The sequence below is a fragment of the Leucopleurus acutus genome, assembly GCF_964270905.1.
Source record: "Leucopleurus acutus genome assembly, chromosome: 3".
NCBI lineage: Eukaryota > Metazoa > Chordata > Mammalia > Artiodactyla > Delphinidae > Leucopleurus > Leucopleurus acutus.
The window spans coordinates 56,311,443-56,337,360 of record NC_139145.1 but is presented as its reverse complement, the minus strand read 5'-3'; the positions used below and the strand labels follow the sequence as shown (position 1 = coordinate 56,337,360).

Genomic DNA, 25,918 nt, shown 5'->3' with positions numbered 1-25,918 from the left:
ATCAATGTTACACGTTTATGCTAAATTTACTGAATTTCAGAATTTAAAAAGCATATTAAGGTAGAATGGCTAGTTCGTTTTACTTAAAGAATGTATTTGAGTATCAATGAGGTTTCTCTTGTTTTACTATCAACGAACTTAAACCTTAAAAAAAAAAACTTTACTATGCTCAATCATGACACTCATAATTTTACAATTTAACATAATAACTGGATGTTGTGCTATGTTGACACATCAGAAGGAATTGCCTTCCCTCCCAAAACAGAGTGTAAAGTGACTTTTTTCAAGCATACTAAGAAAAAGCAATTTTAGGTGACATCTTAAAAAGTCAAATTACAATTTTTGCTTTAAAAAACTTAAATAGAAGGCAAGTTATTAGTGGATTTAATATTTCTATATCTAAATTCAGAAAGTCAGTATTCAGTATAGTTGTCTCAACATGTTGATATACCTGCTGATTACTCAGGGTCACTGGCCTTAATGTTTGGCTGGAACCAAAGTAACATATAGAGAAGAGAAAGCAACCAATTTTAGTTATATCAAGGCTATTGTTTGGAAACAACAGGCTAATTCAATGATGGTAAAAAAGAAACATTGTTTCAATTTATTTGGAAGAAGCTTTGTTCTGGGTAATCACAGTTCCCAATGTTAATCCCATAAGGTACAAAATTTTCAAACTTTCTCAAACTATCCTGTAAAGATATTATACCTTTTCATTAGGACACAAACTACTGATTATAATTCCAAATCACACATTGGCATAAAATAATCATTTCACTGGATATTAAAGAATCTTGAAAGAGCCACATCATCATTGCTTTGTCTACTATCATATGGCTGTTATGAGGCTGACACACTTTAAATGTTATAAACTACTAGAAAAAGTACTAAAATGATCTTTAATGATTTAAGGATAACTATATTCATCTAAGACTTACTCTCCAGATCCTAGATTCTATAGGGCTTAATGAAAGTTCATTGTGAATGGAAAATGATAAGTTCTTCTTCCATGCCTTTTTTGTAGTAAGGAAAATGATAACATTACCATGCTGATTATCAGAACAAAAAGCATTAATAATCACCAAGCTTTTCCTAAGATATATGATTTTTCTTTGTATGATTCCATGTTTTATAAATCAATGTAAGTTTCCTACAGAAAGCTTAGTCAAACTAACTGTACTTACTCTTTCAAGACAAACAAGCACATTCAATCATCAATTCCACTGCCAAAAATTTGAGATTGAAAAATTTAAAACACAGCATGTCTTTTAACGTTTAAACACAACAGCTTATGCGATAACATCTCAAATCTCCTTACTGAAAACATTTTAAACCTTCAATTCAGAATGATAGCAATAAAAAGCTGAAGTGTTCTTCTAAGTAAAAGATAATTATTATTTTAATAATAGATTAGTAGGTAGTTTACGTTAAGACACACAAGAACCAAGGATTTTTTTTTCTTTTGATAAGAAACATCTAAGCCTTTTAAAGGAACAGAACATAGCCTAAATCTAAGTCTAAATTTTTTCCCCAACAAGCAAAGCTTCCTACTTAAAGAGGAAAGAAAAGAGACACCTCAGTATTAGAATATACCTTTAACAGAAAAAGCATTTTTAAAGAGAGTTTTAAATAAAATCTTCAATGACTAGTTAATGTGAACACGAATATTTACGAACTTACAGTACTTACATACAAAGAAATCACTGTGTCTACTATGCCCTTCCTCCTCCCTCAAAAAAACCCACTGATTAATCAATCAATCTTGTGTCTCTACAATTACATTTTTATATTTTCTTTCACACCTAAAATGTGATATACATTTATCTGAACTGGGGGTGGGGGTGCAGGATAGAGAACTTAACTCCTAGGAAGATACACCTACATTTAGAACTTTCTCCTGGTAATTACATTTTAACAGACCTTTTTGAGGTCAAATGGAAATGTCAATATACTTAAAAATGATGCAGAAAAAAGGAGACAGAGAAACAGATCAAACATAGCTGAGACTGAAGCTCAACAATGTTGGCCATCAGCTATCTACTTGAGAGCTTGTAAGAACATTTGAAAGTAAAATCAAGCACCGTGTTGCCACCAATTCCTTTCTTAAAGAGACCAATCAGCAGACACAACTTATCTGCTTTAGGTCAGGAACGCTGTGGGCAAGTCCCACGTCTAACACTCTCGTCAGGTACACTGCGCACTGACTGCATTGCTTTAGCAATCTCAGAACTCAGATTCTTCAAGGTTCAGTTTGAAGAAAAGGGTTCATTGTTAGTACTTCTAATTTTTAACCCTTTAATCTGCTCAGGCTAACACTTCACAAATGTACAAATACAGCACAACGTTTGATTACGTGAAGTATTACGGGTGTTTTTCATCGTAGTGTAAGAGCATATTCTAAAACAGCTTTAAAAATATGCACAATAAATATATATTTCTAAACACTATACCCCCTTGAATTTACATATTTTTTACTAAAGACACCTGTAAATGAGCAGTATTCTTTAAAATTTTTACATAAAAATTTCAATTACTGGCCAATGGGATACTAAATACCATTATTTCAGGGGGGGGAAAAAAAATACTGGGAAGGGTTTTGTACAGACCAATCACTTAGGTTTTCTACCATGCCTACTTTCAAGAGCCCGCTTAAACTTATTCACATGAAAAAGCACTTGAATTGTTGTCGAACACATTCAAATAAATGAATACTTAAATCTATCAATTGATCTTAAATGTACCATTCTCAAGAAACAGAAAGCATTAATCTTACCTTGAATAGCCATTAGAAAAAACCGATCGACCGGAGAAGTTCAAAGTCCCTAAGGAAGTCAAGTTATCATCTCCAGATCCCTGGCATCTATTCCAATTTTCTGAACCAACAGGAATTGGTGGAATGACATTAAAAATAGGTTTCTGATCCTGCTGTTGAGAAAGGGATGCTGTATTCATGTCATAGTGGTACATCTGTCCCCCAGAGGTACTCACACCATGAACAGAAATGGCAGACATTTTATTACCAATTATATTTGCTCCAGAAAAGCTGGCCTGACAATAAACTGGGCCCAGTTTCTCCTGCTTAATTACTCCAGGGGTGCAGAGTTCAATAAAATCTTCTTTTTCTGTTTTCACTTGGGGCAGTGGCACACTGTTAGGGCTTGATAAGATCAGATCTCCATTATCCTTAATTTTAGGTTTAGTGTCCGGTAAGACAAGAGGCTTACAGTCCTCTTTTGAGTTTCCTTCCAGAAGGAATGGATCATCCTCTCCTGCCAAAGGAGAAAGCAAACAGTTTTCATCTATCAAGAGGTCTGAGCTCCAAGGGCTCTCACTTGTCTCTTTACCTGGGGACCCAGAAGAAAACTCCAAATCCTGGAGTTTTTTCCTCCATATGTCAAAGGTGCTTTGGTCTGTGGTATACAACTTCACATTACCCCCATTAGTGCCAGTCTGGCCCTTCAAATTTTGCTGTTCTGAAGATACATCAGAGTGAGTTTTTGGAAACTCCTTCTCTGTGGGGGCAGCAGCTGATGCTGAATTCTTGGGGTTCTCTGGAACACTGGTTGACCTATTGAGGTTTGCGATGCTTTCTTCCAGAAGCCGAAAGTCTGTTTCCCCAGAGGAAAGGCTCATTTGGCCCTGCTGTGGGAATCCCAGGTCATTTCCCATTACTTTTGTCTCTGTCTCTCCCATATACAGTCCCATTGAGAGTGAAACTGCCTTGGACAGATCTGGCTGCTGCGCATTGCTTCCGGAGCCTTTTGGAAAATCAACCAAAAGTCTTTGCTGCTTGGAGTCTGCCTGAGAAGCAGCAGCCAGTGACGGTGAAGATGCAGAAACCTTCACAGTAGCTCCTCCCCTTAGGGTTTTATAGAAGTCCATCACATTTCCCCTCTCTCGACTAAGCACACTGCTGGGGATTTCTTCTCTACTGGGGGGGCTTAATGATTCCTTGGGGTCCATCAGTGAATATCAGCTACAAAAAAAAGAGAGGGGGACATAAGAAGCTATAAAATCACATTATCTCTGTGATCCGATTAGTAAGAGCCTGTTAAATGAACCTTTTAGTTAATTCTGAATCTAATTCCTTGTTATCAGAAGAGTAGATTCTGACTTCCGTAAAATAAAAGCCGTGTCTCCTGCTCGCATTCAGTGTGCCACATTTAAAAGTACAATGCAGTCCATTTGCACAGCTGAGAACAAAACTGTATCAAACTAAGCTTGGCTATTCATCCTGCCACTCACAAATTGGTAACTTTGTTAATCACGGACATTATAATTCATTACATCTGTTTATTCTGAAGGTTCAAGTTGGTATCAAAGTATTTAATTAAAAAAAAGGAAGTATGATCATTGAAATTCCTACCTCTTTTCAACCAGTCAAGGCTGTTGGCTTTTCTGAGAACTAATAAACATAAAATCTGATAAACACTATGCTAGAATTCTCTATCTCTAATTACTCCCAATTCCTCTCCTACCGGCTGGTCACACATCCAAACCTTTCAGTACAACCTACTGGTGAACCATGCATTTTACTTGGAAGATAAACAATGATGGTCTGCTCATCTTCCAATAGGGTAGGAAAAGGCTCCTATTTTTAACCGATATTTCTTACTGAATGTGCCTAATAGTGCCTGCTTTCAAATTTTGGACATATGAAATGAAACACACTGTATACAAGCTAACTAAAATTTAGATTTAAAAAGGAATGTGTAGTAGCTTCTCATTACAATATTTTTAATACGGTATAAGAAATATAGCTCTCTCAAACCCTTACAACACAATAAAATCTAGATGAAGCTACATTTTCTTTTAAAACTGCTTAAGACCCTCAGTATGAAATACTATTATGTCTCTAAATTAAGATTTTCCTTTCCATATATCGAAGTATTGAAAAACAAAGGGAAAAAATAACCACCCCAGAACTGTAAAATCACATTCATATAAATCCAAGTAAAATAATACAATGCTGAGAATAATTCTCCCTGCATTCTAAACCTTCACCTATCCTAATTCTGAGCCTACTCTCAAGAGGGTTAGGTTGCTAGAAGATTGTTGACAATCAAGATGTTTTAAGAGGCGGGCAGAGACTTTGATAAGCATATTTGCGACAGTATAGTCAAATCCTGTCCAATGAAAGGAAAGTTTTCCCGTACAGAGACTTTAAGAAGCATAAACTTCACTGGCCCTCACTAAAAGTGGAGCGTGATGAAGGTAGACAGAGAGGTGGGGACGTGCCACTACAAATCTTGAGGTTGAGGGTAAACTGCTTATCTCCCCGCCCCTCCTCCGTGTTTAGCTGATAACGATCTCTAAACACAAGGTATCAAATGGAGCCTAATGAATTTCCACGCCACTTTGACAGCTGCCTTCAAACTCGAAACCAAAACAATACTTCATAAAACGAAACGATCCCTCAAACGATTTTATCCCCCCGTTTAAATTGCAAATAACCCTGTCACAGTAATTGGCCTTAATGAACCATGCCAAGGGGTCTTAAGCAGCATTACAAGGCTGCAATTACCAAGTCTGCAACCTCAAAACGTCCGACTAGCGCTTGTCAAAAATCGCACCACGAAACTATTATGGTCCGGGAGGGTCTTCTTCTAAAAGGGGCCACTTCAAAACGTCAGGAGCGAAGATGCCAAGCGCTAAAGAACAAACCCTCGCGGGGCGGGGGGGAGGGGGGTAGAGAAAAGCGCGAGGTTAAAAAAGAAATATGTCCAGACCTGTTGAGTTCTTTCTCCGACACGCCCACTTCTACCAGGTAACACCAGCCCTGGCCGAAGTCTCCGAGTAGCAGGCTGTCAGCCCCCTGCGTGTGTACACGCGCGCACACACACCCCTGCGCGCCCGCCAGAAAGGAGACGCACTGGAGCCTCGACACAAACCCTGCTCGCGCTCGGGCGCTCTAGGGTGGAGCGGACAGAGTCGGGCGAGCAGGATTCAGACGCGGCTCAGCGTTCACCAAAAAAATGGGTGTCTGGGAGGCCCCCTGGGAGGGAAAAGAAAAGGGACTTGGGGAAGAAGGAAAAAAAAAAAGAGAGAGAGAGAGAGACCAGGATTCCTCACCAGCGAACGAGAGCCTGGAAACCCGGACGGCTCGACGAGGCTCCACTCGCAGAGAGCTCGGGTTCCTCCCCCTCGGCCAGGGGACGGCGGTCCAGGGAGAGGAAGAGGCCAGCGCTGTCACCCGCGCGCTGCCCTGTCGTCACCGTCCCCCGGCCCTCGCCAGCCCCCACCCCCACTACCCGAAGCTAATAAAACTTTGCAGGCTCCCGCGGCGCCGCCGAGCCGGCCTCCCGGCCCCGGCCCGCACCTCGGGGAGCGAGCGCCCGTGGGGGCCCAGCCCCCGGCCCTCCCCTCCCCTCCCCTCTGCCGGCGGCGCCACTCACCCCACACCGTCCGCCGCTCCCACCGCAGCCGAGATAAACAAGTTAGCGTGTGAAAGCAGGAGGAGCGGGAGCGAGAGATTTTTTTTCTCTCTAAAAAAAGGAAGTAAACAGCCGCCCCCTTCTCCATGGGGGGAGGGGAGAGCCCCTATTTGAGAAAGTCTCCCATTTCCCGGCTGACAAGCCAGCTCCCCGCCCCGCGCCCGTCTTCGCGGGCCGGGGATCTCGGGCGCGCGTCCTCCGTGCCGGCGCCCCGCCGCTCCCGCCGCTCCGGCTGCTGCGTCTCTTTCCACCCACTAGAATTCGTCCCCGACGGGCGGGCGGTGACTGAGGCTCCCGTCACAGACTCGAGCTCGCAAAATGGAGGAGGAGGAGGAGGAGGAGGAGGGGAGGCAGCGCGGACAAGCGAAAGGGCCGCCCGGCCGCTGCAGACGAGCGGGACCGAGCGGGGGGCGGGCGGAGGCGGCGCCGCGGCGCGCACACATTCGCACACACACGCGCTCCCACCCCACCCCCGGCCGCTCCCCGCCCGAGGGGCCGCGCGGCGGCGCGGGGAACGGTGCAACCTGTTGGCGACGCTAGGCAACTGCAGGGGCGGCCGCGGCCCCCGCCCCCACGCCCTCCGCGCGGGCCCCGCCACCCCGGCCGCGACGGCGCCTGCCCGCCCGCGGCCCCCCGGCACGGCCCCCGCCGAGGCTGCTTCCTGGGCGCCCGAGGCTTCTCCTCGACCCCCACCCCTCACCCCCCAGGAAAAAGGAGAGGAGGCGGCGGCGGGGGCCGACCTGGTCTTTCTGGGGCGGGCTTCGGAGGGAAGCCGAGTTTCTCTAGTTTCTCTTCTCGCTGCTCCTTCCCGCCCCAGCCCAGCTCTGCGACTCCCGACCCACTCCGGAGCTCGCCCGGTCCCTCGGCAGCAACCGTCAGCGCCCCTGCGGGTGACAGCGGGCTGGCTGGGGGAGCCGGGGCGCGGCCCGCAGCAGAGCCGCGAGGGTGGTCCGCGCCGCCGCCCCCGGGCCGAGTTGAGCGAAGTGTGTCACTTCGCACGAGGCTACAGGGTTGCACGGAAACGGTGCAGCGGCGTCTCGGCCCCTCGTAGGGCCGGACGGCCAGACACGCCCTCTGGGGAGGCTTCAGGGAGGGGAGGGCAGGGAAGGGGGTCGGCGCATACATACTCTGGGCCGGGGGGGAGTCGCGTGCCGGCGGTCCCCCACCCCCGCATCGTCTGGGCGGCCCTGTCTGCAGCCGCCGCCGCGTGCTCGCACCGGGAGAGAAGTTGCAAAGCAGAACCCACCCTCCCCTGCGCCCCGACTGTCCCCCACCCTCTTCTCCGAGCCTGCGAGGCGGCGGCGGCGGCGGCGGCGGCAGAAGGAGGCACCGCCTGCCAAGTTCAACCCCCATCTCTCCCTCCCTCCTAGCGCGCTCACACTTGAAGGAAGTTGCACGCCAAATGCAAAACCTCCAGCGAACTGGATTTCTTTGCATTTTTAAATTATTATTTTTAAGGAAAGCGGGAGGTGGCAGGCTTAAAAGCAAGTTGCAAGCGAAACAGTAAGTTTCTTGCACAGTACGCCCTCCTTCCCCCACCTCAACTCCTGACCTCTCCTTCCACCCCCTTCGGGGCCCACGTCCAAGTTTCCCGCGGAGGCCCCTCCCCCGAATCTTGACATTTGCTGCACTCGCCTCAATGCGTCGCCCACCCTTTCGTGTTCGTGGGACCCCCATCCCTCCAAATAAAACAGAACACACGCGGCTTTAAAATGTCAGCATTAAACTCCTTCCAGCTCTTCCCGTTACGCGCCTCCCCCTCTGTCCGAGGGAAACACGTGGCCTGTCCCCAACGAAAGGGGAGTGGGGCGAGAGGAGTCCGCGCCTGTGGCCCCCGCCCCAGCCCCCTTCCCCAGCTCGCCGCGTCTGGAGGGCTTGGGCGACGCCGGGATCGAGCCGCCTACCTTGGGCGGCACATATTATGATTTGTGTGACTCGGAGAAAGGTTGTGCTGTGTTGCTTTAGGGGTTGGGGTGGTAACTTTTGCGACCCCACAGGTGACAGCGCTTGCCAGCTGCAGCCGGGGGCGGAGGCTGCCGCAGCTCCACCTAGCCCTGCCCGGGCGCCCGGCCGCGCTCAGACTGGCGGCGGCTGCTCTGCCCTGACATCTTGCAGAGGATTTGGGGGGAGTGCGTGCCGGAAGCCGCCTGCCGCCATCTTGGTAAAGGCAGCTGACACCGCCCGGCCGCGCGTCCACCATCTTGGCCAAGGTTCTCTCTAGCGGGCAGCCTAGGTTGCCCTCTCTCGGTTCTGGGAGTGTAGGCGCTGCCCCGTGTGTCGTTCGAGATGACGGGAGAGAACTAGGCTATTAGCGAGCCGCCCGCCCGGAGGCGATCTGCGCGGGCCGCCTCCAGATGATGCCAGGGCCGCCATCTTGGCAAAGGAAGATACGCTCACAGCCTCGGAAGAGAGAAGGGAACCAAGACCTTTGCCAACCCTCAGCCAACCCTGGCTGCTAGAACCCTCAGCCAGGAGAATTTTTAGGAAGAAAGCCGAGCAACCCAGTTGTTAACAAAACCCGTCTGGATACAGACGAGATGACTCCTCTTTTCTTTCCCTTGGTTCAAGTCAACTGGAGGGAGGCCCCTGTCTTGGGTGCTCATAGTGGATAGTAAATGAGAATTGACTCGAGAACGCTACTTAGCCTACTTGCCAGGTGTCCTGCCTTCTGAGTCTCAAATACTAGAATCAGATGTCTTTGCTGCATTGGGTCCCCAAACAACCAACAGCTTCATGAAAAAGAAATCAAGACTCAAACCTACAATACATAATATGTTAACGCATGTTTTAAAAATGAGTTAAATAACGTACTGAAATGATCATCCTTGTACATCTGCTTAGAATAGTAGGAACTATTTATATATGTAGTATATTATATATAATAATTTGTACATATATATGTAAAGGGACCATAACAGATACCTAATCAAGTACCTCTTCCCATACCATAAACCTGTTGCATAGTTGAATCTGTGCTCTAAAAAAAATCCACCTCATCTCTCTTACCTGTTCACATTGTAGGTGGTGGATACCCTGCTTTTAAACAACATCTGCTTTTATAAGAGTTCCCAGTTAACTTTCTCCCCACTCATTTTTTCCTGCAGGTCCAGTGGATAACTTTAAAATGGGAGAGGACACATCATTTCAAATTAAAAATCACCCTTGAAAACACTTTCAGTGGAGCAAAAGTGTGGAATTTTCCTGATTTTTTCTTTTCAGTGGTCTAAATATGCCTGTTAATTTTTTAATTTGATAGAAAAAAACTCTCATTCTTTAGTCTTGCATGCTCATTTGAAAGCATGCACAAACTGTAGATTAGCCCAGTGTTTGCTTTTCAGAGTTAGAATTGTGCTTTATGGCTAACATTTATTGATTAACCCAACAGACACATACACACACGTCTGCTGCCCACTTCTGCTGACAATAGCTGAATGGATAGGTATTACTCTAATTTTTCAACATGAGGAAACTGAGGCTTACAGAGCTTGAGGTGTATCCAAGACCACACAGCTAAGCATGGAGGACAGAAATAGACAATATTAACGAGATTTTTCTTCACTGATCTTGTAACTTCCATGAAAGAGTATGTAAATTCCATGATAGGCTTGCAATAAGTGTGTATGGAATTTAGTTCAAGAAATGAAATCCAGTGTACCAGAAAAGACATGAGATTAAGCATTGTAATAACAACAGCAATTCTAACAGTAGTTAATATTTATTGAACTTCTACTATCTGCCAGGCACCATTGAAAGTGTTTTATATATACTATCTTAAATCTGTAGATATGAAAATTACTAATCTGTAACCCTGGGAAGTTATAATTACTACAGGAGAAGAAATAGGATGAATCCCCGTCTGAGGGGGAATATATTTGATTGTCTCAGAAGCAAAGGTGAGAATGAAGGTGATATATCCAAACTCAATCAAGGCAAGAACCTTTTCTGTCTTGTTCATTGCTATATGTCCCACTCCTACAACAGAGACCAGTACGTAGTTATAATAAAACATTCAGTCAACTAGTCATAATATCACTTTTACTGAATTGTTGTGGAGGCCAAATGAGTTAATGAAATGTGTACAGGTAGTACTCAAGATCCTCATTTTAACTGTCTTACGTTTAAACACCCGAGTACTCCTTCCTAAAACAAACAAACAAAGACCTATTACTGTTTGTTCCTATACTGTCCTGTACTTTACTTTGGTAGCACATTACAGTGATAGTTTGTTATTTCTGGATTCATTTGTTAAATTTCTGTGTCCTCCACTAGAATATAAAAGCCCTGTGGTGGCAGAGCCTGTGTCTGTCTTTTTCATAGCTATATCACTAGCGCATAGTAGGTGCCCAGTGGATATCTGTTAAATGAATGAGTGAAGGAAGGAAGGAAGGAAGGAATGGAAAGGGTCTGAGACTGTGTCCTAAGGTCAATAAAACCTTAAACCTGAATAGTAACCAAACCACTTTTTACATTTATATAGCAGTTGATATATTATCCAAGTGAGTTCTCCCATTTTGTTCATCTCTTGTATCATTTCTATTAAAATAATCCAGGCCTCACTGCCAGATTACTCCTCCAAATCAATGGAATCCTGTCATGTTCCTGCTCAAGTATCTACAGTAAATCCCTATGCCAGTGTACACAGATCTCAACTCCCATTCTGGTATGTACTTAAGACCACCGTTTTCACTTGCCCCTTCGTAGAGGGCAAAACCTTCTCACTGATGGGACTGGACTGGTATGTAATTCAATTAAAAAGTCAGTTAAAAAATAAAAAGTTGGGCTTCCCCTGTTGGCGCAGTGCTTGAGAGTCTGCCTGCCGATGCAGGGGACACGGGTTCGTGTCCCGGTCCAGGAAGATCCCACATGCCGCGGAGCGGCTGGGCCCGTGATCCATGGCCGCTGACCCTGTGCGTCCGGAGCCTGTGCTCCGCAACAGGAGAGGCCACATCGGTGAGAGGCCCGCGTACCGGAAAAAAAAAAAAAGTTAAAGCAAGGGAATCGCAAAAAAAAATTATACTTGGAAATTTTAAGCTTTAAAACCTACAACCTGTGATTGAACATTTATTTTCTAATCCTCTGATGAAGGTCTAAAGCTTTGGGGAGCCCACTGACTGGCGTTCCATGTTTTCATTCATGTATAAACTGTACCCACATGGCATCAGTACAGCATAGCTGTTTAAGAGCCAGACTGGCTGGCTGGCCTCCACCACCTCTATGAAGAATGTAACCTTGGGCAACCTAACTCTCTGTGCCTCAGTTTCCATCATCTATAAAATGGGGATGATAATAGTATTAATTCAAGTTATTATAAACAGTAAACAAGTTCGATATATGTGAAGTGCTTAGACTAATTCCTGGGGTATATTAAGTGTTCAATCATCATTAGCAATTATTATTAATATGTAGTATTACAATTTCCCCAGTTTTCTTTAAAGAGCAACAAATTAAAATACTTACAAAATGAGTATAGATTTCTAAATTTTTATGGTTCATCCCCCCTGCCCTTGCCACAATCTTTTAAAGTAGTCTTACATCCACCTAGTTTGACAGCAGTTATTTATAGGGCGTTTTTCCATTTAGATTTTATAGAACAACAACTATTTCTTCTATTACTCATATTTCATCATTTTACTTAATATTTAATTAAATCGAGTAATTACAAGAACGACACAAATGGAATAAACATATTTTTGGGGGGAAAAAACTCCCAAAACACCAGGAAGTGTTGGTAAGCACAGAGCATAACTGGTGGGAACAGCAATGTATGGAGTACAGGAAGTAATCTCGGCCCCAGTGTTCAGCCTGCCCTGCATCAATCAGTATGTTTTCCAGGGAGAACGGAAAACCTGGATTACTTGAGATGAATGCATTCAGTAGTTTCAGTTAAGAGACAGCCTGATGAAGAAAGAGCACAGCGTATACCACATTCATTCCCACCTTTTCTGTTGTTTATCACACATGTTTCCTTTGACATAAGGAGACCTTGTAACTTATTTTCCTATAGCCCATGATTCCTTGTCGTGGCTGTAGTTTCCATTGATTCTATCATCCTATCCCTCCACCCCACTTTAGATCTATGATATCAAATGAAAATTGGAATCAAATAAATTTTTATCATTTTTGTATGTATTAATAATTTTGAATATGATAGTCCATTGAATATGCTAATTTTATATTAAGCCAACACGTGCATCTTATGTGGGTTGTCAGAACTTACTTTAAAAAAACTGTCCCTGGAATGTCTCTGTGTGTCTCATGGTTCTGTTCAGAATCAGCTAGGACCCCATTTGACAACGACATCTTATTGCCATGTGGCTGACAGGGTCTTGGTGCTACAGCCGGGTGTCAGGCCTGTGCCTCTGAGGTGGAAGAGCCAAGTTCAGGACATTGGTCCACCAGAGACCTCCCAGCTCCACGTAATATCAAACGGCAAAAGCTTCCATCTCAACGCTAAGACCTAGCTCCACTCAACGACCAGCGAACTACAGTGCTGGACACCCTATGCCAAACAACTAGCAAGACAGGAACACAACCCTACCCATTAGCAGAGAGGCTGCCTAAAATTATACTAAGTTCACAGACACCCCAAAACACACCACCATACATAGTCCCTCCCAGCAAAAAGACAAGATCCAGGCTCATCCACCAGAACACAGGCACTAGTCCCCTCCACCAGGAAGCCTACACAACACACTGAACCAACCTTAGCCACTGGGGGCAGACACCAAAAACAATGGGAACTACGAACCTGCAGCCTGTGAAAAGGAGACCCCAAACACAGTAAGTTAAGCAAAATGAGAGGACAGAGAAACACACAGCAGATGAAGGAGAAAGGTAAAAACCCATCAGACCAAACAAATGAAGAGGAAATAGGCACTCTACCTGAACATTAATTCAGAATAATGATAGTAAAGATAATCCAAAATCTTGGAAATAGAATGGAGAAAATACAAGAAAAGTTTAACAAGGACCTAGAAGAACTAATGAGAAAACAAACAATGATGAATAACACAATAAATGATATTAAAAATTCTGTAGATGGAATCAATAGCAGAATAACTGAGGCAGAAGAACACATAAGTGACCTGGAAGATAAAACAGTGGAAATAACTGAGCAGAATAAAGAAAAAAGAATGATAAGAAATGAGGACAATCTGAGAGACCTCTGGGACAACATTAAACGCACCAACATTTGAATTATAGGGGTTCCAGAAGAAGAAGAGAAAAAGAAAGGGACTGAGAAAACATTTGAAGATATTATAGTTGAAAACTTCCCCAATATAGGAAAGGAAACAGTTGAGCCCAGGAAGCACAGAGAGTCCCATACAGGATAAATCCAAGGAGAAACACACCAAGAAACATATTAATCAAACTATCAAAAATTAAATACAAAGAGAAAATATTAAAGGCAGCAAGGGAAAAAAAACAAATAACATACAAGGGAATCCCCATAAGGTTAACAGCTGATCTTTTAGCAGAAACTCTGCAAGCCAGAAGGGAGTAGCAGGACATATTTAAAGTGATGAAAGGGAAAAACCTACAACCAAGATTACCCAGCAAGGATCTCATTCAGATTCAACAGAGAAATTAAAACCTTAACAGACAAGCAAAAGCTAAGAGATTTCAGCACCACCAAACCAGCTTTACAACAAATGCTAAAGGAACTTCTCTAGGCAAGAAACACAAGAGAAGGAAAAGACCTATAATAACAAACCCCAAACAAGAAAATGGTAAGAGGAACATACATATGGATAATTACCTTAAATGTAAATGGATGAAATGCTCCCACCAAAAGACAAAGACTGGCTGAATGGACAAAAAAAACAAACACCTGTATATATGCTGTCTACTAGAGACCCACTTCAGACCTAGGGACACATAGAGACTGACAGTGAGGGGATGGAAAACGATATTCCATGCAAATGGAAATCAAAAGAAAGCTGGACTAGCAATTCTCATATCAGACAAAATAGACTTTAAAATAAAGATTATTACAAGAGACAAGGAAGGACACTACATAATGATCAAGGGATCAATCCTAGAAGAAGATATAACAATTGTAAATATTTATGCACCCAACATAGGAGCACCTCAATACATAAGGCAAATGCTAACAGCCATAAAAGGGGAAATAGACAGTTACACAATCATAGTAGGGGACTTTAACACCCCACTTTCATCAATGGACAGATCATCCAAAATGAAAATAAATAAAGAAACACAAACTTTAAATGATACACTAAACAAGATAGACTTAATTGATATTTATAGGACATTCCATCCAAAAACAACAGAATACACTTTTTCTCAAGTGCTCATGGAACATTCTCCAGGATAGATCATATCTTGGGTCACAAAGCAAGCCCTGGTAAATATAAAAAAACTGAAATCGTATCAAGTGTCTTTTCCGACCACAAGGCTATAAGAGTAGATATCAATTACAGGAAAAAAATTTGTAAAAAATAGAAACACATGGAGGCTAAACAATACATGACTAAATAACCAAGAGATCACTGAAGAAATCAAAGAGGAAATCAAAAAATACCTAGAAACAAATGACAAGGAAAACACAATGAACCAAACCCTATGGAATGCAGCAAAAGCAGTTCTAAGAGGGAAGTTTATAGCAATACAATCCTGCCTCAAGAAACAAGAAACATCTCAAATAAACAACCTAACCTTACACCTAAAGCAATTAGAGAAAGAAGAACAAAATAACCCCAAGGTTAGCAGAAGGAAAAAAAATCATAAAGATCAGGTCAGAAATAAATGAAAAAGAAATGAAGGAAACAATAGCAAAGATCAATAAAACTAAAAGCTGGTTCTTTGAGAAGATAAACAAAATTGATAAACCATTAGCCAGACTCATCAAGAGAAAAAGGGAGAAGACTCAAATCAATAGAAGTAGAAATGAAAAAGGAGAAGTAACAACTGACACTGCAGAAATACAAAGGATCATGAGAGATTACTACAAGCAACTATATGCCAATAAAATGGACAACCATGAAGAAATGGACAAATTCTTAGAAAAGTACAACCTTCCGAGACTGAACCAGGAAGAAATAGAAAATATAAACAGACCAATCACAAGCACTGAAACTGAAACTGTGATTAAAGTCTTCCAACAAACAAAAGCCCAGCACCAGATGGCTTCACAGGTGAATTCTATCAAACATTTAGAGAAGAGCTAAGACTTATCTTTCTCAAACTCTTCCAAAATATAGCAGAGGGAGGAACACTCCAAACTTATTCTAAGAGGCCACCATCAGCCTGATGCCAAAACCAGACAAAGCCGTCACAATAAAAGAAAACTACAGGCCAATATCACTGAGGAACATGAATGCAAGAATCCTCAGCAAAATATTAGCAAATAGAGTCCAACAGCACATTAAAAGGATCATACACCGTGATCAAGTGGGGTTTATCCCAGGAATGCAAGGATTCTTCAATATATGCAAATCAATCAATGTGATACACCATATTAACAAACTGAAGGGTAAAAGCCATATGATCATCTCAATAGACGTAGAAAAATCTTTGACAAAATTCAACACCAATTTATGATAAAACTCTCCAGAAAGTAGGCATAGAGGGAATCTACTTCAACATAAAAAAGGCCATATATGACAAACCCACAGCCAACATCATTCTCAATGGTAAAAAAATGAAACCATTTCCACTAAGATCAGGAACAAGACAAAGTTGTCCACTCTCACCATTATTACTCAACATACCTTTGGAAGTTTTAGCCACAGCAACAAGAGAAGAAAAAGAAATAAAAGGAATACAAATTGGAAAAGAAGTAAAGCTGTCACTGTTTGCAGATGACATGACACTATACATAGAGAATCCTAAAGATGCTACCAGAAAACTACTAGAGCTAATCAATGAATTTGGTAAAATAGCAGGATACAAAATTAATGCACAGAAATTGCTTGCATTCCTATACACTAATGATGAAAAATCTGAAAGAGAAATTAAGGAAACACTGCCATTTACCATTGCAACAAAAAGAATAAAATACCTAGGAATTAACCTACCTAAGGAGACAAAAGACCTGTATGCAGAAAACTCTAAGACATTGATGAAAGAAATTAAAGATGATACAAGCAGATGGAGAGATATACCATGTTCTTGATTGGAAGAATCAACACTATAAAAATGACTCTACTACCCAGAGCAATCTACAGATTCAATGCAATCCCTATCCAACTACCACTGGCATTTTTCACAGAACCAGAACAAAAATTTCACAATTTGTATGGAAACACAGAAGACCCCGAATAGCCAAAGAAATCTTGAGAAAGAAACACGGAGCTGCAGGAATCAGGCTTCTGGACTTCAGACTATACTACAAAGCTACAGCAATTAAGACAGTACGGTACTGGCACAAAAACAGAAATATAGATCAGTGGAACAGGATAGAAAGCCTAGAGATAAAACCACAGACATATGGTTACCTTATTTTTGATAAAGGAGGCAAGAATATACAATGGAGAAAAGACAGCCTCTTCAATAAGTGGTGCTGGGAAAACTGGACAGCTACATGTAAAAGAATGAAATTAGAACACTCCCTACCACCATACACAAAAATAAACTCCAAATGGATTAAAGACCTAAATGTAAGGCCAGACACTTTAAAACTCTTAGAGGAAAACACAGGCAGAACACTCTGCCATAAATCACAGCAAGATCCTTTTTGACCCACCTCCTAGAGAAATGGAAATAAAAACAAAAATAAACAAATGAGACATAATGAAACTTAAAAGCTTTTGCACAGCAAAGGAAACCATAAACAAGACAAAAGGACAAACTTCAGAATGGGAGAAAATATTTGCAAATGAAGCAACTAACAAAGGATTACTCTCCAAAATTTGCAAGCATCTCATGCAGCTGAATATCAAAACAACCCAATCCAAAAATGGGCAGAAGACATAAATAGACATTTCTCCAAGGAAGATATACAGATTGCCAACGAACACATCAAAGAATGCTCAACATCACTAATCATTAGAGAAATGCAAATGAAAACTACAATGAGTTATCACCTCACACGGGTCAGAATGGCCATTATCAAAAAAGCTAAAAACAATAAATGCTGGAGAGGGTGTGGAGAAAAGAGGACCCTCTTTCACTGTTGGTGGGAATGTAAATTGATACAGCCACTATGGAGAACAGTATGGAGGTTCCTTAAAAAATTAAAAATACAACTACTATTTGACCCAGCAATCCCACTACTGGGCATATACTCTGAGAAAACCATAATTCAAGAAGAGTCATGTACCAAAATGTTCATTGCAGCTCTATTTACAATAGCCAGGACATGGAAGCAACCTAAGTGTCCATCGACAGATGAATGGATAAAGAAGACGTGGCACATATATACTATGGAAGAGTATTCAGCCATAAAACAAAACGAAATTGAGTTTTTTGTCTTGAGGTGGATGGACCTAGAGTCTGTCATACAGAGTGAAGTAAGTCAGAAAGAGAAAAATAAATACCGTATGCTAACACATATATATGGAATCTGGAAAAAAAAAAGAAGTTTCTGCAGGACCTAGGGGCAGGACAAGAGTAAAGTCGCAGATATAGAGAATGAACTTAAGGACACGGGGAAGGGGAAGGATAAGCTGGGACGAAGTGAGAGAGTGGCATGGATTTATACATACTATCAAATGTAAAACAGCTAGTGGGAAGCAGCCACATAGCACAGGGAGATCAGCTCGGTGCTTTGTGACCACCTAGAGGAGTAGGATAGGGAGGGTGGGAGGGAGCCGCAAGAGGGAGGAGATATGGGGATATATGTTTTTGTAGAGGTGATTCACTTTGTTATAATGCAGAAACTAACACACCATTGTAAAGCAATTATACACCAATAAAGATGTTAAAAAAAAAACACAAAAGTGTTCCTACAGCTATCATAGCTATTAGATGTCTCTTTAAAATAGTATCTTGTCTTTGGGAAACACTGCTGTTTTTGTTTAACTTTAGAGGTAAGAGGTTCAAGGGAATCCAGCTGAGCTTCGAATGCCCCATCTCTCTGTGCTTCAATATTTGCATTTTACACCAGACCTGCCTTTTATAAGCAATTCACACTTAGAACAGCAAGTTCTTAATCATAATGAATTCCACTTTGGTACTTCTTTTTGTAATTGGAATTAACATTCTCACATGAACTGGGAAATGTTAAATTGTTATCAGCATCCCTGGTGTTTTGCTGCTTCTCAGGATGCTTGCAATGATTTCATCATAAGCTACCTAAAATATCACAATTTGTACTCGTATGCATGACATGCTTCTGAGTGTCCTGTTAAGTCTACATTCTTTATGCTGGCAGAGCTTAGTCTAAGCAGTACCTGATTCAACGTTGAAGTAAATATCAGCAGATAAATGAGATAAATGTTGCAGTGAGCAGGAAAGTAATGTTTTTAGTGTTTGGAGATATTAGAGCAAGCACACTGAATCACTGTAACAAGTATTATGTACTTTGTTTTTCATCCGTGGCATTTGTGGCTGGCCATTATGTCATTAGCTTTCTTCCTCTTCTGATTTAATCTCCTTTTATATCCCGTGTTCCTTTGGTAGAGATTGTCTCAATTGGCTCCATTTCTAGGTGGGACCTCAGCTCATTTCTGAAAACCTGCATTTTCATTTTAGTGCTTACACCTTATTTATTTATTAGGTCACCCTGGGCTTTTGGTTTGTTTTAAGCTAAGTTAGAAATAGTGGCGTTAAAAGATCAAAACATCCTTGGCATGGGGGGGGGGTGTCCCTTAACAGGATATGAATGTACTTTATATCAGACTCCGAAGTGTTAAAAAGGACATTGGTTACAACTTTTAAATTTGATGTCAGTATTAATCAAATTTTCTGTAGCCTCTTGTTTGTCAATATGAGACCTGAATTTGAAATCCGGTTCTGTCACTGGCTTAACTCAATCAGCTGGGGCCAGTCATTCACTTCTCAGTCTTGCTTTTCTATTTGTAAAAGAAGGATAATGATATCTACCCCTGCTACCTCACAGGAATCTGTAAGTCAAACAGGGTGATGCATACAAAGGAGTTTTTAAACACCAAGCTTGGGAAAACAGGGAGGGATGTGTAGAATTTTTTCATTGTTAATTCATCACAACAAAAGGACTTATTAATTTTATTGAGAATTGTCATTGCCTCTCTTTACTCATTGCCCAGATAATCAGTGCAATGGGTGGCCTGAAAGTTTGAGCAGAGGAGTGACAATTCAGAAGAATGCTGGAGCCAGCTGTACCAGCTTGGGGAGCTGATTGCTAAATTTTCAGGAATTCTGTCAGTCAGTTGCTCATCATGGCCAAGATTAAAAACGAAATTATTTAGAAACTTACAATTAAATAAAATACTTTAAAAAGAACGGTAATAAATGCTCAAAACGTCATTTCTTAATTATTTTACTATTATCTATGCTTTAAAGTTACTTCTGTCCATCCTGCATAATGGATAGCCTATATAATTGGTGTGATACAGCATCTCTTCCCAACTTTGCATTCAGAAATGTTATTTCAGTAGTTTGAAATCAATCATGGTGTAGTATTTACACTATGGAAATTGGAAAACACTGCAAATCAGAGCTTGATTTATTGTGTTGATTGTCTAAACCCAAGAAAGTGATAGGAGAAAATTTTAACAGTAAAGATTGAACTTCAAAGTGTGTTCCTTTATGAATAACACAAAAAATTGAGGAAATATTTTTCCAGTACTTGAAAACTATTATCTGATCAGCAAAGAAGCACTCATATTGTAGACAAAGTGTAGTCCAAACGTACATCTTTGTTGTTTCACTTTCATCTCGCCCATTAACGTAAAGAAATCACCAACATTCATGTTTGAACTTCAGTGGCATGAGCACCTTCTTTGCTGCATTGAATATTAACCAAACATGATCTGCTTTTGCCAAACATAATTGAATTGCAGCTGTAGGTTGACTATGGATACAAGAGTTTGGCAAAAATCACTGAAACCGTTCTGTGAAAATCAGTGGGTTATATATGGATAGAATTTACTGTGAAAAAGTGTTGTATATTTTATTACTTTTTGGTAAATTGTGTGATACGCATTCTTTATATCAGTTAAATGTATAATAGATACATAGATACTCTCTCCCAGCAGCTGTTAAACATTTATCAGCACACTGATTATGGATGTAATCTAATTTACTACTTGAAAGCTTATTCCGCCTGTAACGTGGAGCCTGGGGTGCAGAAGCTAAGACAGGAAGCAGGCGGAGCAGCGAGGAGACAGGTGCATTGGTCCAGGGTAAGACACAGGTTTGTACTGGGGTGGTGGCGGCAGAGGTGGGAAGATATGGTTGGACAGGGGAAGCATTCTGGAGGCCAAAGGAAGGCGAACCAGTCATTTAGCAGCTCCATGGAAGAGATGGACTTTCAGAAACTGCCCTTGCTGAAGGCAGACTGTCTGGCCAAGACTGAGAAGGCCCAGTGGTTGGAGGAAGTGAGTGCATAGAAAGCTGCCCCTGAGAGGAGTCGGGAGGAGCATGCGGAAGGAGGGAAGGAAACAGAGGCAGTGCTAGAGCTCAAGTCCAGATCTTTGAAGCACATGAAGAAAGTTAGGCTTGATTGCTCTGCAGTGGGAAAGGGGAGGGGAAACCCCAAATACCAGTAACATGTCATAACTGGAAGTCAAGTACTCAGAAGTTTTCTTACTCATCTCGAAATTTTATTAAGATTTTTGCCCATATATCTGGAGGAAATCATAATTCGAAAAGACACATGCCCCACAGTGTTCACTGCAGCACTATTTACAATAGCCAGGACATGGAAGCAACCCAGATGTCCATCAACAGAGGAATGGATAAAGATGGTGTGGTACACATATACAATGGAATATTACTCAGCCATAAAAAAGAACGAAATAATGCCATTTGCAGCAACATGGATGGACCTAGAGATTATCATACTAGGTGAAGTAAGTCAGACAGAGAAAGGCAAATATCCTATGTCATTGTTTATATGTGGAATCTAAAGAAAAGGGTACGAGTGAACTTATCTACAAAACAGAAATAGAGTTATAGATGTAGAAAACAAACTTAGGGTTACCAAGGGGAAAAGGGTGGGGGAGGGATAAATTGGGCGATTGGGATTGACATATACACACTACTATATATAAAATAGATGACTAATAAGGGCCTACTGTATAGACAGGGAACTCTACTCAATACTCTGTAATGACTTATATGGGAATAGAATCTAAAAAAAGAGTGGATATATGTGTATGTATAACTGATTCACTTTGCTGTACAGCAGAAGCTAACACAACATTGTAAAGCAACTATACTCCAATAAAAATTAATTAAAAATAGATATTTGCCCACATAGAGGGATTATTTTTTCATCCCAATGCCTTGATCCTATCCCAATCTGTAGATTTTTTTGTTTTTGTGGGGTTTTGTTTGTTTTTTTTTTCTTTGCGGTACACGGACCTCTCACTGTTGTGGCCTCTCCCGTTGCGGAGCCCAGGCTCCGGACGCACAGGCTCAGCAGCCATGGCTCACGGGCCCAGCCGCTCCGCGGCATGCGGGATCCTCCCGGACCGGGGCACGAACCCGCGTCCCCTGCATCGGCAGGCAGACCCTCAACCACTGTGCCACCAGGGAAGCCCTGCAGTAGATTTTTTTCCTAGAGTTCGCCCATATTAATTGTAAAACTTGCTCTCACTTGATCACCCTGTGCTACACAGATAGTGCTGCCTCTTTTTACACTTCTCAGTATCTTGTTATTCTTTGCTTTGTCACAGAAGGCCCCTACTGTAAGCCACCCTACTGGATTGCCTTCTAGTTACCAGCAAGCTTCTGGCTACCACTGCTCTCCCTGCTTCCACCCTTACAACCTACAACCTATACTCTATGTTACAGGTTGTATGTTTCAGTCTTAGCATTTTGCGAGAGGTTATTAAATTTTATGGAATTTAAAATATAGCCAATGTTTTGCAAAACAAACAAGCAAACAAAAACAACAACCACCTCCTTCCCATTCACCCAGCTTCTCAATCCTAATGACCAGAGAAAAGACAATTTCTCAACTAAACAGCCACCAATGACTGACAGTTTGAGGATTCAGTTTGGTATACTTTGGTCTTCTGATACTAGTTATTTTATCCACAGTTCCCATTAATCATGGAATCTTTATTAACAGAAGGGACTTTTCCGACTATTTTTCTCTCCCATTCATTCATTTCTTCAGCAAAATACAATTTCTTCAACAAAATAGCAGCTATTATATGTTAGGCCCCAGTGTAAGGCTGCAGGGATATAAAAATTATGAAGATACAATCTGTGTGCTGGAGGACACGGAGACAGACACAGTAACAAGTCATTATCAAATAAGGCAGACTGGTAGAAATGTGGTGATAGCTGCAACTACACTACATATGCATCAAGTCACCTGGGTGTTTAAAGGTAAGGAGGAAGGTGTGGGCATAGTGATGGTGGTCAGGAGGGCTTCTAGGAGGTGAGCATGACTCGTTTGAATTATGAAAGGTCTTCTCCAGTTTATTTGGTTATTTTTTATGGAAATAACACAAAGAAAATTTGCCATTAGTATTTTATCAGGACATTTTTGTGATGGATTTAAAAGAAACCCAACTGTTAAAGCAAAAAGAAAGTTTTCTGATTTACTTAAAAGTCAAAAGGAAGTTTAGTTTTAGGCATGGTTGGATGCAGGGGCTCAAATGATATCAAAAGGACTTGAACTCTCTCTCTTAGCTTTACTTTCCTCTGTTTTGGCTTTATTCCTGGGAAAGTTATCTCCACCTGGTGGCCCGCAGCACCTGGATTTAAAACACTCTACCAGCTTAGTAACTTCAGTGGAAAGTTCTCTTCCAAAAATTTTAGTGGATGTCCTTGGGAGGAGCTTCATAGGTCTAGCTGGGTCATGGGCTCATCCCTGAAGCAATGATTATGACCAAGAGATGTAAGGGATGTATACTCTGCTTGCCAAAGCCTAGGTCAAGTGCCCACCACTGACATTTAAGAGTAGGGTATAGGGTTTCCCTGGTGGCGCAGTGGTTGAGAGTCCGCCTGCCAATGCAGGGGACACGGGTTCGTGCCCCAGTCCGGGAAGATCCCACATGCCGCGGAGCGGCTGGGCCTGTGAGCCATGGCCGCTGAGCCTGCGCGTCCGGAGCCTGTGCTCTGCAATGGGAGAGCCCACAGCGGTAAGAGGTCCGCGTACCGCAAAAAAAAAAAAAAAAAAAAAAAAAGTAGGGTACAAATGGGAGAGAGTGAGTGAGAAGGAGAGAAGGACAGAGAGAGAGAGGAGAGATGCTCCTCCCAGTAACTGGGCTTTTAAATTAAAGTAGGAGAAAAGGCCATGCAGAAAACAACAGATGTCCACTACAACAACTATTTATCAAAATACTAACAGTGACACAAATATCATATTTTACATTTTAGGGGAATTAGTCATGACCTAAAATGTTTGTCAGCAAAGAACCCTGAAAATTAAGTATAGCTGTTACAAGTCCTACTGATTCCTCTTCCCAACTTTAATAGAAGAATAAGGATTTGTACTTTAAAAATGTCAGAGTGTACAAATGAATTGACTATTGCTTTGCAGAAATAATACCTCTAGTAATCGGCTCTTTTAAGTTGACGTAGTGATGTTTACAACTTTTAAGCTAGTTTTATAGCCTTTCACAGAAGGAAATTATCTCACTTGCTTGTGATTCCAGTGAACATGATGGGGTATTAGAAGGCTGCTGTGAGCCTCTGCCTGCTTATTTTGCTCCTTCTGTCTTGACAAGCTGACTGTCGTGCAAATGTCTCCAGCCTGGGCACTGGGCAGGCAGGAAGCCAGAACCAGTAATAGAAGCAGGAGGCACACTCCATGAATACTTGCTGATTAATTTTAGCTCCATAGGCCTGATGGGTTTTCCATCCCTATAATTACCATCAGCAAATAGTTATTGAATTATGTCCAGCATATTTTTATTCCTCTTTCCTTGGTCCTGATTTTCATTTCCTATTTTACCTCCCTGTGATTTCGCATGTGTTTCTGTTCATCAGATCAACAAATCTGTTTCGAATTGCTCAATTTCATTCCACATATGAGATATCTATCTATCTATCCATCCATCCATCCATCCATCCATCGATCCATCTATCCATCTATCTAAATTTAGTTTTATTATAAAGAGTTCAAGTAATCCCTGATATTAGTGAGGGGATAAATTGTGAGGGGGGAAAAAATAAAAGGTTATTGAATGGCTATTCTGTTAGTACATTCCACATATGCCTTAGAAGTCCATCTTTTTTTATTAGAAATAATGCCTAATAATGCTGTAAGTCTTGACTGGGCCATTCTGTAGAGCAAATGGGGAGCAGTGAGGAGTGAGGGTATGAGTTATGAAAATGGTAAGTGGAGAAAGATTTTACAGAGGGAACATTGGGGGCTCCCAAGAAGAAATGACTATCTGCGTATGGATGGCATTAGAAGAATAAAACATAATTTTAATTTATTTTATTTTTGGCTGCACTGGGTCTTTGTTGCTGCACCCGGGCTTTCTCTAGTTGCGGCGAGTAGGGGCTACTCTTCGTTGTGGTGCACTGGCTTCTCATTGCGGTGGCTTCTCTTGTTGCGGAGCACTGGCTCTAGAACGCAGGCTCTAGAGCACAGGCTCGGGAGTTGTAGCACACGGACTAGTTGTTCCATGGCATGTGGGATCTTCCCAGACTAGGGCTCGAACCCATGTCCCCTGCATTGGCAGGTGGATTCTTAACCACTGCACCACCAGGGAAGCTCAAAACATAATTTTAGATATTACTTTTGTCTTAAAAAGAACTTTAAAATATACATGCTAAAAAATCCTTATTTTTAAAAATCCAAACATACAGAAGACAGAAATGCATAAATTAAAAAGTAAAAACTCTCCCCCATATGATCCCATCTTGCAGGTGTAACAGTTTTAACGAGTTGGTGTGCATTCTTTCAGACCCTTCTTGTCTATGCATGTGCACACAGTTTCTTAAGAAAACAAAAATGGGATTTTACTATACATTTTTTCAACCTTATTCATCAAATAAGATATTTCTGGACATCTTTCCATAAAACATTTTCAGGTAATACCAGCACAGCTTTCCACTGTTTGGCTATCATTTATTTAACCTTTCCCTTATTGACAGATATTTAAGTTGTTCCCAATTTTTCACGATTTTCAGCCATGCTGCAATGAATATCTTTGTATCTATATCTTTATGCACCATTGTGAAAGTATTTCTGTAGTACAGAATTGGAATTACTCAGGCCAATGTGATTCATGACAACCATTAAGCACCCAAATGTGCCACACTAATGGGCTTATTAAAAAACTGCCTATTACCAGCTCAATTTCTACTTTCATCTTCCTCTAGGCATTCTAGAAGAATTCAGTTAGAGCGCTAGTCATGGATGGCTACGCAAAACAAGCTACCACCTGAAGATCCTTCACATCTTGCTT

At 41.8% G+C, this 25,918-nt stretch overlaps 1 protein-coding gene across 8 annotated transcripts in view; it reads right to left on the bottom strand.

The window, feature by feature from the left end:
• NR3C1 (nuclear receptor subfamily 3 group C member 1) overlaps positions 1–25,918 on the bottom strand; it is a 609,329-nt gene that overhangs the window by 120,181 nt on the left and 463,230 nt on the right. For 3 of the 8 annotated variants that reach the window (XM_082835987.1, XM_082835994.1, XM_082835988.1), the window contains exon 4: positions 2,774–3,976. In XM_082835987.1, coding sequence (XP_082692113.1) covers positions 2,774–3,963 — 1,190 coding nt within the window. In that variant the 5' untranslated portion in view covers positions 3,964–3,976. Of the gene's footprint in view, positions 1–2,773; positions 3,977–5,729; positions 6,308–6,395; positions 6,717–7,174; positions 7,413–7,561; positions 7,615–25,918 lie in introns of those variants that run through there. The other 5 variants (XM_082835993.1, XM_082835990.1, XM_082835991.1 and 2 more) reach the window with 5 other exon arrangements.